The following is a 15,186-nucleotide window of genomic DNA, read 5'->3' as shown; positions in this document are numbered from 1 at the left end:
GGATAAAAGTGCTACTTGGACAGAACTGGGCATCGGCATGGTGTGTGTGTGGGGGGGACATGGGATGCACTGAAAGTTGCCCATGTGGTTTGTCTACCTACTTTATAACCTTATTTCTTCAGATTTTTGCATACACACTCATTTTGTTCTACTTTGGCTCAATGCCTGCTCCAAAAGTATGAAAATCAAATGCGCACACAAGGATGCATAAACTTTGTCCCCCAAATCTTCCCTGAGAACAGGCACTGCTCTCATTTCCCCGTCCTTCATGTCAATATCACTCCCAATCCATTCAAACCGCTAAGTTTAAATACAACATGAAGCGGGGTAGTGGCAGAAAGGAGAACAAAAGTGGGATTGGCAACAGAAGCCGAGCACTAGTCGAAGGGAAGAAAAGGGGGGAATAGGAGACAGGCAGCCCCCTCCCTCTCCCGCAAAGTTCGAGTCGTGAACACACCCACTGGCCGCAGCAAAAGAGCCCTGTGCGTGGGCACAGGTGGGTCCCAGCCTCTCTGGCTGGATGCAGCTTAAGTGCTGAGCCTGAATGAAGACTTTCATTGCTGTTTGCTGTTTTTGTTGGCCAGTAGCCATGGCAAACATTTGCAGGTGGCTTGGCCAGATTTTGACACTTAAATATTTGAGGTTGTGATAAAAATCAGAATATTACTACAATATGGTTCTGTGCAGCCTCAGAGAAAAAAAAAGAAAAGTATCTGCAATTTCAAATGCTCATTTAAAGACACAGTCTCCAGAGAGAACTCATGTTTTAAAATAAGTACTCATTTCCTCCTTGCTGAGAGAACTAAAAGAGTCAACCACCCCCAAATGTTACCACCTAGAGTTTCATTCCAAATCCACTGGTGGGATGGGTTGGGTTGTTACTTGCTGAGCCCCCATGATCATCCAGGCAAGGTTTTAGATGGGTCACGTGGAGGAAATGGAAATGACAGGAAGTAGGGGTTGGAATCAACATGGTAAGCACAACAGGGAAGGATGTGAAGCAACGAAACAGCTTCCTTCAAGCTCGGCAACAAGATAGAGTCCTAAAAGTGACAATTATCTCCTAGAACACACCAGGAGAGACACATAACACCCCAGGATTGGGAATAAACGAGAAGACAGAGTGGGTCGGGAGGTCACATGTAACAGAGAAACACCCGCACCTGTCAGGGCAGTGACACAGCCTAGGAATGTCATCCAACTGTACAGCCCTGGGCCAGCTGGGTACATTACTGACAGAGTCAATACCCATCTTAGAATTTAGTGCTAACCCTTAAATGACTGTTTCACAAAAACCAGCATTGTACTAACAATGGCCAGATACTAAGGTCCTGCAAGAGGGCAGTCCTGGGGCAGGAAGCAGAACTCCAGGGGAGAAGGAATGCTGTAAAACTGCTAGTAAACTCTAGCACATTTTATGTTTTTCTCCCCTTGAAAGGAAAATAAAATAATTACAATTAGCTTGCTTAACTGTGAATTGTTTGCCCAAAGCCAAGCCCCTGGAGTGAAGGAGTCCCTTGAGATTGAAATGCTCTCTTTAACGACCCCACCCTCTTAGTATATTATTGGTTCTTGCTTTAGGTGGTGCAACATTTGCTCCCACAGTCATCTGAGAAGAAAAGAAATCTTTAACAGAGACACTTGCGAATTCAGCATTGGCTTCTTCCAACAAAGCCAAGCATTCAAATGGCCAGATTAACTTTCTGTTTCTTGAATGGGAAACCAAATGTACCCATGGCAAACTCACAGAATAGTCATCACCCACAACTTTCATTTGTTAAGATTCATTTTCATATGTCACAACCCATCCTGATGAGTTGAGAAATGTGAGAGACAAGGTACCCTTTCTAGAGCATTCTAAGGAGGGATAAGCCATTGTCCCTAGTGCTCCCTGTTGGTGTGGAATTCTTACAAGCATTTAAAACAAGGAAGGGAAAAGACAGACTGACAAATAGTGGGACAGCTTCTAATATTTTTCTTAAAATCACTGTATCTATTATTCAATGGAATATTCAAACTAAATTCTGGTGGCGTATACCAAACACAGCAAGCTCCCTTTCCTATTTTAAACAGAGAATTCTGGGAACAGAGAGCAAGCAGTTCTCAGCATCCAGCAACATAAATTTATCATAGCTCTTTGGCTTAAGTTACTACCTTTTCTTTCTAAGATCCCAAGCACTCTTAAATCTTTTATTTCCTTTTCACTTTACTCTTGTGAGGGTGGAAAGAAGAGATGCCATCCTCATTCTGGAGAGAAGGAAGCTGGGCTAGAGATCCTGCATTTCTAAGAAGCGCCTGGGTAATACCCACGCTGCCGGTCCTCAGACCACACTCTGAGTAACAAGGGCCGAGAGCTATCACCTGATACTTAGAAGTGAGCTCTCTTTCCATCCCATAATACACAATGTCTGGGAGCATTCTACCTATTTTTCTCAATGCCTCAGTGTTGTCTTTTTTTTACATATATGAGAGGGATAGGGCCTGCTTTCTTTGTTTTGTCTACTCCAGGAATGAATATGGACCAATGCAGAGAGAGAGGAGAGCTAATGAGAAGGTATTAAAAAGGAAGAGAAGCACAGAAGAAATGATCACAGGGAAGGAGGACCATGGAAATATACCAGAGACACAGGTGATGGGCTTAGACCTTAGGAATGGAGGGACATACTCTGTTAGGGAGGAGGCTGGGCAGGTGACACTTCCCTCCATCATCCTCAAGCATTTGTCCTGAGAACCATGCTCTGCTCTCAACATCCATGGGGTTTCCCCATGGTCATCTTGAAGTTCAAGAATCTTGTTTGAAGAAACAATGACACAGAATGACTTGCTTTTCTCCCCAAAGTCAGGGTCAAAGAGCTTCCACCAAACAGAGACTCCCTCTTCCCTTCTCCCATCAAAAACATCACTCTGAGCTCTAGGCAATATCACACCAGCCAGGAAAACCAACTTCTGTCTTATCCAACCTGAGGACTAGAAACCAGGAGAAAGTCTAGAACATTCCCTGAGCTCCAGCCAGGACCCAGAGACAGCGAAGAGGTCTCCTTACCCGATCTGGCGGTTGGTGGAAGGTGCCTGTGTGATGACAGAGCTGGACTGGGGTGACGGCATGGCTTGCTGAATCACAACGCTGGTGTCATGGTTGGGCATCCGGGTGCTGCCAAGCTGGTGAGCTCCAGGCCCCACCATGGCCCCACCAACGGTGTTATGCATCGAGATATTCTGCCCAGAGAAGACAGAAGACAGAGGGAAAAGGGTCAGAAGAGGTGAATGCTTTAGTCTACTCTCAAGCTCTCAAAGGCCAAAATGAGGAATCTGGTCATGTCAACTAAATACAAGAGTTATGGCTTCTGGCAAGCCATGGGTCCATTTATCTTTGTTACAACTTACAGCTACGATGAGATGAAAAATAACTATCCACCTTAAGAGGAAAGCACATAAGAAAATACCTGGAAGTTCGCTAATCACCCTGCCGCCATCCCAACGGGAGGCTTACATAAGGGATGTTTAGCGCATATCTGCTCTGACTTGGTGTGATATATATTGCATTTGAAAATGATTTCTGTGGTAAGTGCATAATACTATGATTTAGCGAAGAGCCATTCAGCACCCTGCTTTGAATGACAAGCACACTTGTTATTTTTTCTTTTTCAGTCCTATAAGACTAGCCACCTCTTCTTTTTTTCCAGGAAACTACTTTTCCAAATCATAATCTGGGTACTCATGACCCAAGCTCAACAACCTGGGGACTGAGGATGAACGACTGGAAAAGACAACGGCGTGTCTGGGATCCAATGACAGGAGTGAGAGTTACAACTCTGCTGTATTTCCATAAAATCAATCTCTAACAATTTGGTGGAATAATGGAATACTGACAATGATTTCTCGTCTGTCTACTTGTTCATTGTCTTTTCCTCAAGAATATAGAATGTTTGTGTTCATTATTCTATCCATGGTGCTTAGAGCACAGTAGGCAGTTAGTAAACAAACACTGCATGAAAGTAGTGAAGAAAATAATGACACAACTGAGTCACTTGAGGGACCTAATATCATGTATTTATTTCTGATGACTTGAACGAAGGTTTCTTTGTTTAAAATTCAAAACTAAGGTAAAATATGCATGATAAAGCTGGCTTAAAAGACAGCACTTCCTAGAAAAGAATGTCAATGGGACAACAAGAGACGATTCACACTGAGGCGGAAGAGGGCTGATCAACATGGTGGGGCTGAAATGTGAGAAATTCAGAACCTAGAAGAGAAAAAGAAAGTTCAGGGCAAAGCAACATAAGTCAGTGGGCCTCTGGAAGCAGCCAGGTACAGCCCTTCAGCCTTGAAGGGTAGGGAAATCTGAGAGGTCAGTTGGACAATGGGTTGAGGATGACAGGAAAGAAATGGGAGTGTCACTAGCCATTTACTAGAGGAAGAATATCTATCTGTCTGCGCTTTGGCAAAGAAAAAAAAAAAAAGTTACCCAGGACTACTAGTAGTGGTTCTTTGAAGTTCTTCTGGAAAGTACAGGATTTCCTGCACTGTGTGTTAAATGATGGTGATAACATATATGGTATCGGGGGTGCTTGTGTCCATCACACTGCACCTTTCCCAGGTTTCTGATTTCTATACCCTGACCACACAGCTTGTCAGGAGCCCAGATGGCAACTGGGCACCTGGCTTAGACTGTAAGCCGACTGTTGTCTTGAGATCCCGAAGGCATGAACAGGCTTAGACACACACACATGATCCAAAGGCTCCCCTTATATACTGGAAGGTTTTTCTGACGTGGGAGAATATTGTGGTTGCTTAAAGTGAGATGAAAGGAAATGGTGATTTGTATTGGGGTGGCTAGCACAGGGATACGCTTGAGTTCTTTTTATAGGATCTAGAGGCGTAGAGAATCAAACTAAAAGTAATAGCGAAAATAAAGGTAATCGTTATTTCTTTCGAAAGTGAACCTTCACCAACTTATTTCTCTAGGTCTTAGTGAGGTTGTGATGAAGTAAACATTGTAAGTATTATTCTTCCAGTGTTTAGATCCTTAAAGATATTTGAAATTTTTCATCCTGTTCACAGTCACCTACTTTGTCAATAATACATCTGAGGCACAGAAGGATTTCTGACTCTCTTTTTATTATTCCTGTTGTGCTGTGCTAGTGAAAGTTATCAATAGAGCTATAGAATTTTTAAAATAATATTCTCTTTAAGTTCACAAACAATAATATAAAATGTCTGAACCCTCCTTTGGCACCTCTTTTCTATCACCCCCACCTGTAGTCCCCAAGTACCATGAATTCAATGTAAGCATCCTTCTCTTTCCGTCTCTTTTTCCACCAACTTCCACCCAACCACCACCTTCTTTCCTGGATTAAACAAGTGCTCTCCTAACTGGTTCCTTGTCATTCACTTGATTTCCCTTCCTCCTCTTTCCCATAATACAGCCACAGTCACCCTTTCAAAAGGCAAAACTGATCTCATCGCACGCAAATCCAGCTACATGGCCCACCCTCTCCATGCTTCTTAGGTGGCTTCTCGTGGTTCAGAAGACCCCGACAGCACTCTCAGTGTGACCTCCAAGGCCTGTATGACACCCTTCCTACCTCCCCTGCTCATCTCACACCACCTTCACTCTGGCTCTCTGCGATTCACTCCACCTGCGTGAATTTTCCTGCTCTCATACTGAAGATGCTCCATTTCAGCGCAGAGCTGAATATGCTGTTTTCTGCCACCTGTACTCTTCCCCAGACTCCACCTTCAAATCACAAACTAAGCATCATGAGAGAAAGCCTTCCCTGACCTCTCCAATGAGGGGCACCATCTCCCCCTCCTTCATAGCACTTTTCACAAGTTTACAATTGTCTTCGATTATTTGATCAATATCTGTTTCTCCCTCTAGAATATAAGCACAATGAGAGAAGAGACTAAGTCCAACTTTACTCCCCATTGAGTCTCCGTGGCCCAGATCAGTGCCTGGTACAGTAGGCTTGCAGTAAATAGTGAGAGAATGAGTAAATTATAAAATGACATTCCTAGAATATTCAGTATAATGAAATCTTATCTTTTATTACCTGGGCGATTTTTGAGAATGCTAACTCTTTTGTCTATTTACCTTGAAATCTCAAAGCATGATCACAATAAAAGATGTTAAGATATGTTAGATGTTAACATACTTGTTTGATTATGGGGTAGAGACATAGAGAGGATCAGAATTAAGAAGAAAGCCACAAACGTGGAACGTAGATTATAAAGTAAAGCCTTTGAGAAAACATTAAACGAGCCCTTCAAGGAAGATACCAAGAAACGAGCTTCAAGTCTTTGAGCACTTTGGCTCAAATGGTATGTCCATAATCATTCTTAATCTCCACCATGGAAACCAAGAAAAACTTGGTTCAAAAATTTTGAAACCTGGTGCAAAGACACTGATTTGATTTCTTCAGCATAAAGCATGTTAAATGAGAGAAAGAAACAACTCTCCCCTCAAAAAGTTTAAGAATCTTCTCTGAGAACCATTAAAAAGAATAAAAAAAGACTATCTAGGATATACTTCACACCCTCCCCCACCAACATTTTTAAGAGATCTCTTTGTCTCTGTGATCTCCACCAGAGATGGAAAAAGCTCTTGAAAGTTATATCCTAATATTTCAAAAATCTCCTTTCTCCCCAACGCATGAAATCTGCAAATTCTCCAGCCTCCTTCCCCCAGACCCAGAGAATAATTTCAAAACATTTTGGAAAAATAAACAAATTTAAGCGAGCATTATCATTTCACATTAAGAGAAGTTGTTGTTGTTTTTTTTTTCTTTCAGCATTACATAGTAACTCAAACATGAAATTACTTCTGAGTTCACATTTTCCCAATTATGGGTTCAAAACCTGTCTTCCTTGATAAAAGAATGGCATTTTATCTTTAAATAAATATCCAATTTCAAAAACACAAAGAATGACTATATCTTGCTGAGTTATTTTTCTTAGCATAGGTGAGTAGACTTGGGGCTGGTGAAACAACGTCACCAAACAGCGGTTGGATGTCAATATGCAGGAAAGGATCTGAGGTGTTCCGGGAGGCTCAGCCTTTGGCCTTTTCTTGTTCAACATTTTTATCAACCACTTGGATGAAGATGTAAAAATCATGCTTGTCAAATCTGTGGTTGACACAATGTTGGGAGACGTCGCTAACATTCTGGATAGTAGAACAAGGTTTTTACTTGAGCCAACCGTGTGATCTGGCCTCCAAAAATGCTAACATAAATCTAGGTTGTTGTAGGAGAAGTGCGATGTCCAGATCAAGGGATGTCATTATTCTACTGTCAAGCACATCGGACTGACCACATTTGGCCACCACAGTTTAAGGGGAAAATTGACAAATAGAAGGGAATGAAAGCAATGGAGGCATCCAAAATGCATCACAGGAAGAATGGTAGAAGAATCAGGGAATATTTAGTCTGAAGAAAAGAAGGCTTAGAGGTCATGCTAACTGCCTTCCAAATATTTGCGGGATTAGACATAGTCTGTGTCGCTCCAGAGGGCATAATTTCAAAAAATGGGATCATGATGACAAAAGCCAACAATAACTAAAATTTGAGTACCTATTGAAGCAGCTATTATGGTAGATACTTTATAAACTGCACCTCTGATCCTCACACTGACCCTACAATATAGGCATTGTTATCCTTACATTAAGAGTAAAACTCTACACCATCACTAATACCATTCCATTCCCCTTTGGCCACACTCACTCCTTCTGGACAGAGGCTTTAAAAATAGAAATTCGACCTTTTGTTGGGGTAAATTTACCAATATGTAGGGATAGGCAAAGATAAAACAAGTTGCCTTATAAAGTACTAAGCTTCTTAGCATCAGTAGAGAGTAGTGCCATCTGTTAATGTCACCAAGAGGATTCTTGCATCAGGAGGGAGATGGCACTAGATGACCTCCAAGGTCTCTTCTTGCTAAGATTCTCTCATAATACACGGTTCATACTTTGGTTCAAATGCTTCCAAATGATTAGTAACGTGTGATAATGTTGAAAATATACTGGTTTAGGAGTCAGGAGGTCTCTTCTACTTCAGTCTCTCTAACCCTCCTTGTAGCCATGTAACCTGCATAAATCATTCAGCTTCCCTTGGCTTCACAGCCTCATCACTAGAAGGAGGGGTGAGGACCACATGGTCTCCGTGATCTTTTACAGCTCTGATGCTCCGCAAGTCTTTTCTACGTTACACTTTATGAGACACTAAATATCCAAACAGACTCCTTAGACTCTGATTCACGGGCCTACAAACATTGATTTTTCTCCATAACCATAAGCTTTTGCAGAAATGAGCCTTCCAAAAATTACGGTTTTCCACCAGACCCAAGGATCATGATTCAAGAAACAGCTAACAAAAAGTAAAATTTCTCAAACATCAAAGATGATAAAGCTCCTCAGACAAACCATCTTCACCTAAATTTTCCCCTCCTTAGTTCAAATTTATCCCCATGTCCTTGGCCTTCTTATTCCCTTCATGCCCTGCAATATACCTTGCTCTCCATTCACTGTTGTTCTGAGACATAAAGGGCGTGAATAGGATGAGAACCAGGGTAATAATGAGTCTTGATTGCATAGTCAGTGAGCTGGAGGTAGAGTGGTAATTGTCCTGCATGCATGGGCTTGGAATACAGTATACAAAAACCAACCTGATGTATATGAATGTACGTCCATGCTCTTACAAACAACTATAATTTTAGGGTGTGGTAATGAAGGATGAAAGGAGGTGGACCACCAGTGAAAGTGAAGGTTGGAGCACAGAGGCAAAATGATGTTGATTCCCATGAAGTACCAAAATGTTATCTTCAAATCTATATTCTTTCCAACTGCCAAGGTGTAGAAACTTTATAAGTTTCTCTATAAAGAGCCAGGGTCATCTCGACATGTGTTTACAAGCTGAGTTGTGCAATCTCAGAATTGTCTGCATCTTAATGATGCCCGGGCAGTTATGAAGACTTTCAGAACTTCCCAGATGTAAACATCAAGGAACTGCATCCAAAAGATGTCTGAGACTTTCACAGAATAACAAAGGTTCTAATCTTCTGGAAGGCACTAGGCTCTCTGGAGGTGTAGGAGGGATTCTAGAGGGTGTTGACTCCTTTCTGGTGCTCTTGGGAGCTGGAACAGTAGGAGTGTTTTGAATCTTACTGAGAGGGTGGGCTGCTCCATGACAGAGGAACCAGTGAGGTATTAGAGGAGGCAAGGCAGGGGGCTGGGGGAGACCAGGGGACACGCAGGCTGCCTCTCTCTCCTTGGCGTAGTCACACAGTGCAAAATGGACCACATAACATAAGACACCATCTCAGTCAACCTCTGCAGGAGAGGAAGGGAGAAGAGAGCACAGGGTACTGTGAAAATGCTAGCTTTGACATGTACTTTTAATTCTGCTTTTTCAGAGTTTGCTATTTATCCCTGGAGAGTTCTAAAAGGAACAGAAGTACAGAAGGAAAACATGAGAGCTGCAATTGGGCTCAAGTTCACTTCAGCCCTATATCATCTGGGGCATGTTATTTAAGTTCTCTGAGCCATACCTTCCTCATCTTTAAAATGGAGATAATCGTCTAATGGGCCGGATTGTAGAGTTTCACGTGAGATAACAAATGTTCCATCATAGTGCCTGACAGCAAATGTGTACTTCTTTCCTTTTAGTAAAGTTTAGAAGGGGAAGCTCAGAGAGTAATGGTTCATTCTGGGTGGCTACTCCCTGTGATTGATATTAATGGAAATACTATAAATAATGGCTAACACTTACACAGCATGACCATATGTCAGAAAACTCATTTAATCCTTATCATCAGCCTAGGAGTTTGGTATGATTATTATCCCCATTTTACAGATGAGGAAACTGAGGCACAGAGAGGTTAAGTGTCCTCAAAGTCACACAACCAATAAGTGGAGAAGCTCGGAACTAGGCAGTTTGGCTTCAGAATCCAGGCTGTTACCTACTAAGCCACGCTGCCTCTATAGTCTCTCTGTAAAAATATTTTCTAGCGGAAAGTGACACGGCAAAAAATGATTTAGCAACCCTTGTCTGGAGGCCATGTTGGCTGCACAGGCATTTCTAACCGGATTGACAACGAATAGTGCAGATTAGGATTAGGGAGGGAAGGCTGTAGTTCAAAAAGTGTTGGTCAATACTGTTATCAAATTACCAAAACAAACAAGCAACCATCACTAGCTCGCTCTTTGATGTTAGTTCACCTTCCTTAAGAGTTCCAAGAGCTCAGGGAAAGCCTGAGAAAGAGACCATTTCTCTGACGTCTGGATCAAGTTCAACTTCTAAGGCAACTTCCCTTGCAATGGGTAGAAAGGCAGCTCGCACACTGACGTAACCCTCAGTGGCCTTGGCCCACTCACACATTTCCAGGAAGCAGGCAGTCCCCCTGACTGGGGCTCTAGGCGTCAGTCTGCAGGATACAGAGCAGCAAGATCCGTCTGACTGGTCCATGCTCTCCTCCAATCCCAGACCTCTGTTATCCTTTCTAATACTGGGTTTGAGGCAGCAGAGCCCTGAAGCATCCCTGTAAGCATTTTATAGCTATTCATTTAGTACTGTAGTAAAATGCTCAAGACAATAAATGTCTTCTCAAGTGCCACCCTTGACTGTGAGAAAGAGTTTTGGGGTGTCTCTCAAAGATCCTGCTCCTTCCTGTTCAGATCCTCAGTGCCTTGGACTGTCCGTGTCTCTGCTCTTATCTCCCACGTTACCGTCTTGGTTGCTTCTGCTAAATATCATCTTATGGAATAGAACAAATGAAACGGCACTAGGACTTCATTCAGGTTACTAGAATTACAGTGGAGCAAATTTCTGGGGCTGCTGTATATACAGATATCCTGGAAGTTAGAAATTCATTTAACTCCACTGAAAATGATACTGTACATTGTACTGCTAACTGGTAAGCGTCCTCATTTCTCAAGAATCTTCTTCCAGAAAGCTGTGCATTCCTTCATGGCACCAGCCTACTTAAACACTTCTGCTGGCCATCCATGACCTCCTACGTGTACCTTCCCATTGACTTCAGCCTTTTACAAACTGGTCCCCATCAATCTTTCCCACATCACCTCCTGGCAACCCATCCTCCCCATCCCCTCCCCTACCACTCACACACACAGACCTCAATGCTTCTTGACTATCCCACACCATTTCATGTCTCTTTTTCACCTTTGCACATAGCACTTCCTCTCTGCAGTCAATTCATTCATCAAGATCCAGCTCTGACGCTCCCTCCTCTATGAAGACTTCCCCCACTCCTTCTGGCCCCGTTAGTTCCCTGCTCTGCTCTCCCACAGTGCTTTGTCCACAACTCCATTAGAAAGCCTGACTTATTTTCACAAATGCTTCCTCCAGGAAACTTGGAGGAGGGAATAGTCCATGTTCATCTCACAACAGCCAGTGTCATGCACTTCGTAGATGTGCAATAAATTCAATTATTCGGTGAAGAAATGAATGATGTGTGATCTTGGGCAAGTTTATAGCATCTCTTTATTTTTCTCATTTGTCACATAGGAACAACCCTACCTTGTAAGATTTTTATAAAGATTAATTTAAGTAATGTAAATACAGAGCTGAGTGCAATGCTGGACACATTAAATGTCCAATAAGTGTTAGTAGCCATTATTATAATTATTATTATCATGATGACTACCAATGCTAACACTACCTCCCTAGCTAGAGATATCCATCCCCCTGTTATCTTCTACCTCAGCACCCCAATCCTTGCCTTTATAGCACATCACAATGTGTAACTGTCATCATTATTTCCACGTCACCATAGTATAATTAATTAACCACTCCTCTGTCCTCCATCTCATCCCATACATACTTCTTTCAAAGCTCCTGTAACACACAGGTACATTTACTTATATACTTCAGGTCAGTTTTCCCCTTCTAGCTGTAAACACTTTGGTTACAGGGACAGTGTGATTTCGTATCATTGTCCTCAGGGCCTAATACAATGCCTGTCGCCTGTCACACAGATGTTTGCTGAGTGAATACACAGTAAGTGTAACTAATACTGTGGAAAGACAAAAAAGGAAAAGTAGGCACTCTCTTAGAGGACCTACAGTTTAGAGGGAATCTGGAAATCCAGGGAAAGAAGGGGATGAAAAACAAATGAGTCAGAAAAATACCTTCCCACCCACCACACACACACACACAAGAAAGAGGGAAAGAAGCACCAACTAGAGCTGATTACATCACAGTCTGGAGGGCAAAGGGCTAGTCAACAGGTCTGGGCTTGCATCTGATCCACCATTAAGCACATGATCCTTCTTAACTTCTTCAGCCTGTTGATTCTACCTCCATAACGATTCCCATAGCTGTTTTCTTTGCTTTCCCACAAGTTCCAGAGCTTTATCACCTCTTATCCTGATCACACAGTAACTTCCTATTTCCAGTTCACCATATTATAAATTCCAGGAAGGCAGGGACAGTGCCTGCCTCGTTTTCTCTTCTATCGCCAGTGCCTAAGCTCCATGCCTGGCACAGAACTAGATGACCAATGATTGAATGGATACATGAATTATGATTTCCGAGGTAATGATACGGAAATAAAGAGCCATCAGTCTACAATTTCCTCTTGTCTAAGTTGGGCACACGGTCATCTTAAGCCAAAGATATAAAGAGGGAACATTTGTGGGGTTGAGTCCTCATACGTCCTATCAACACACAGAGGCCAGAACACAGCTCAGCAGTCTCCTCAAACCACCAGGTGTCTGGTCAACTCAAGCGCTGGTTGAAGCGAGGCAAGACGGGCCTTCCTTAGCAACTAGAAAACAGACCCAAAAAAGCCAAAGTGAAGTGATTAGAAACAAGCAAAACATTGGGGTCTTGAGGCAGGTGCAGGAAAGGTAAGTAGATGGCACCAATGGCATTGCCACGCTGGCGCTTCTGTGTGGCATAAGGAAGAAGAGGGGCTTTAATATCATGAAAGCAGCACTGAGCACACAGGGAAGTGCTGAGAAGTCACACTGAGCACCTGGTACGGCTGTGCAGCAGGCAAGTGGTCCATTCTAGAATCACTAAACAAACTTCTCTCCCTTCCTTACCAGGAAATATAAAAGTACTAAAAATAAGAGCGCATGTAAAACTACCACAGGGATGCTGAGGTCTATTCCTTCACCATTTCAAAGAAAATCAAGTACTTGCTCAATGCGCAGAAGTATAAAGGGAGTGCTCTCTTGAAAGCTGCTAATGACACAGCACAGGTCTGAGGAGAGACCCTCCCTTGCCTTTCCCAGGCCCCCATTCCTCAGCTCTTCTCTCCTGGCCAAAAGAGCTGGAAGGCAGGGCTGGCCCACTAAAATGAATTTGCTTCAAAACTCCCCTGCCTGGAGCACTGGTTGGGCATCTGCATTCCTGAATATTTGGCAACATTATGCTCTCTGAACATAAAATAGAAATGTGATCCTCAGTGGGAAGGAAAATGTGCAACAAGATAGACTTCCTCCTCTGAAACAACAGCAAATGAAGAGGCTTGCACTTCACTGTGCTGCTGGTGGAACCCGTCAGGTGGCTCTCCATGAGTGGCCTTGCTTTGTAAATTGTTTAGTACTTCACTAACCTAAGTTCCTATGAGGTTGTTCTAATGATCGATATTAATTAAGCAGCATATTTCTATCCTGGAAACTGGCTGTTGGATAAGCCTTGAACTGCCATTGCTTCCAAGGAAACTGAATCACAGCTACTGCTGTTTAAATCTTAGAGCAAAACCCAAATGCATAATGCAACACAGGTGACTGGTGAGCAATTCAGTCTGTCTTATTCGATGAAATCCTGATATAAAGAGATAACATTTTTCTCTTGACCACAGCGAACCAAACAGCACTTATGTAGCGCAGGGTAACTGGCCACAACTGGAGATGACAATCCCCAAAGAAGCTTCTGGAAATCCTGTCTGAATATTAAGAGCCCATTTTTAAAAATTTTGGGAACCTGGGTTCTCTGGATCCTTAGGTGTCCAGAGAAGTGCAATGGGGGTCAATGAGATGGTTTCCATGTTTACAGTGCCTGCAAGGTACATCCCCCAACTTATGAGATATCACCCATCACTGTGACCTCATTTCCTACCACCCTCTCATCTTATTCACTCTGCTCCAGACTTGCACTGACCTCCCTGAGGTTCCGCTAACACATGGGAGCTTTGGTGCCACTGCTCCCACAGGCTGGAAGGCTTCTTCGCATTATCGTCATGGCTACCTCCCTCACTTTTTCCAAAAGTTTGCTCAAACATTACCTCCCAGTGAGGCCTATGTCTGAGGCCTGGCCACTCTGTTTGCCATCACAACTCTGCCTCCGTGAGTCCACATTTCCCTACTTCATCCATCCGTTCCCATTCATAACATCCATCCCTCCCTCACTCATTTCACTGCAAAAGCACCAGACCACTTCTGACCCTTACTCTTAAAACAAGAATTCAAGACAAGAAAAATACACAAAAAATCCAATGGCTGGAGGCGCTTCAAGATGGCGGAAGAGTAAGACGCGGAGATCACCTTCCTCCCCACAAATACATCAGAAATACATCTACATGTGGAACAGCTGCGACAGAACACCTACTGAACGCTGGCAGAAGACCTCAGACCTCCCAAAAGGCAAGAAACTCCTCACGTACCTGGGTAGGGCAAAAGAAAAAAAGGAAAAACAGAGACAAAAGGATAGAGACGGGACCTGCACCAGTGGGAGGGAGCTGTGAAGGAGGAAAGGTTTCCATACACTAGGAAGTCACTTCGCGGGCGGAGACGGCGTGTGGCGGAGGGGAAAGCTTCAGAGCCGCGGAGGAGAGCACAGCAACAGGGGTGAGGAGGTCAAAGCAGAGAGATTCCCGCACAGAGGATCAGGGCCGACCAGCACTCACCAGTCCGAGAGGCTTGTCTGCTCACCCGCCGGGGCGGGTGAGGCTGGGAGCTGAGGCTCGGGCTTCGGAGGTCGGATCCCAGGGAGAGGACTGGGGTTGGCGGCGTGAACACTGCCTGCAGGGGGTTAGTGCGCCACGGCTAGCCGGGAGGGAGTCCGGGAAAAAGTCCGGAGCTGCCAAAGAGGCAAGAGACTTTTTCTTGCCTCTTTGTTTCCTGGTGCGCGAGGAGAGGGGATTGAGAGTGCTGCTGAAAGGAGCTCCAGAGACGGGCGCGAGCCGCGGCTATCAGCGCGCGCTGCTTCAAGGAGCTCCAGAGAC

At 43.7% G+C, this 15,186-nt stretch overlaps 1 protein-coding gene across 4 annotated transcripts in view; it reads right to left on the bottom strand.

Moving 5' to 3' along the window:
- Positions 1-15,186, bottom strand: part of CREB5 (cAMP responsive element binding protein 5) — a 413,326-nt gene that overhangs the window by 245,031 nt on the left and 153,109 nt on the right. For all 4 annotated transcript variants that reach the window (XM_029233943.1, XM_029233942.1, XM_029233945.1 and 1 more), the window contains exon 5: positions 3,044-3,216. In XM_029233943.1, the coding sequence (XP_029089776.1) occupies positions 3,044-3,216 (173 nt within the window). The remainder of the gene's footprint in view (positions 1-3,043; positions 3,217-15,186) is intronic.

The sequence above is a fragment of the Monodon monoceros genome, unplaced genomic scaffold (assembly GCF_005190385.1).
Source record: "Monodon monoceros isolate NGI ecotype Baffin Bay Population unplaced genomic scaffold, NGI_Narwhal_1 Super_Scaffold_2, whole genome shotgun sequence".
Lineage (NCBI taxonomy): Eukaryota > Metazoa > Chordata > Mammalia > Artiodactyla > Monodontidae > Monodon > Monodon monoceros.
The sequence above is the reverse complement of the archived record's forward strand: the minus strand, read 5'-3'. Positions and strand labels throughout refer to the sequence as shown.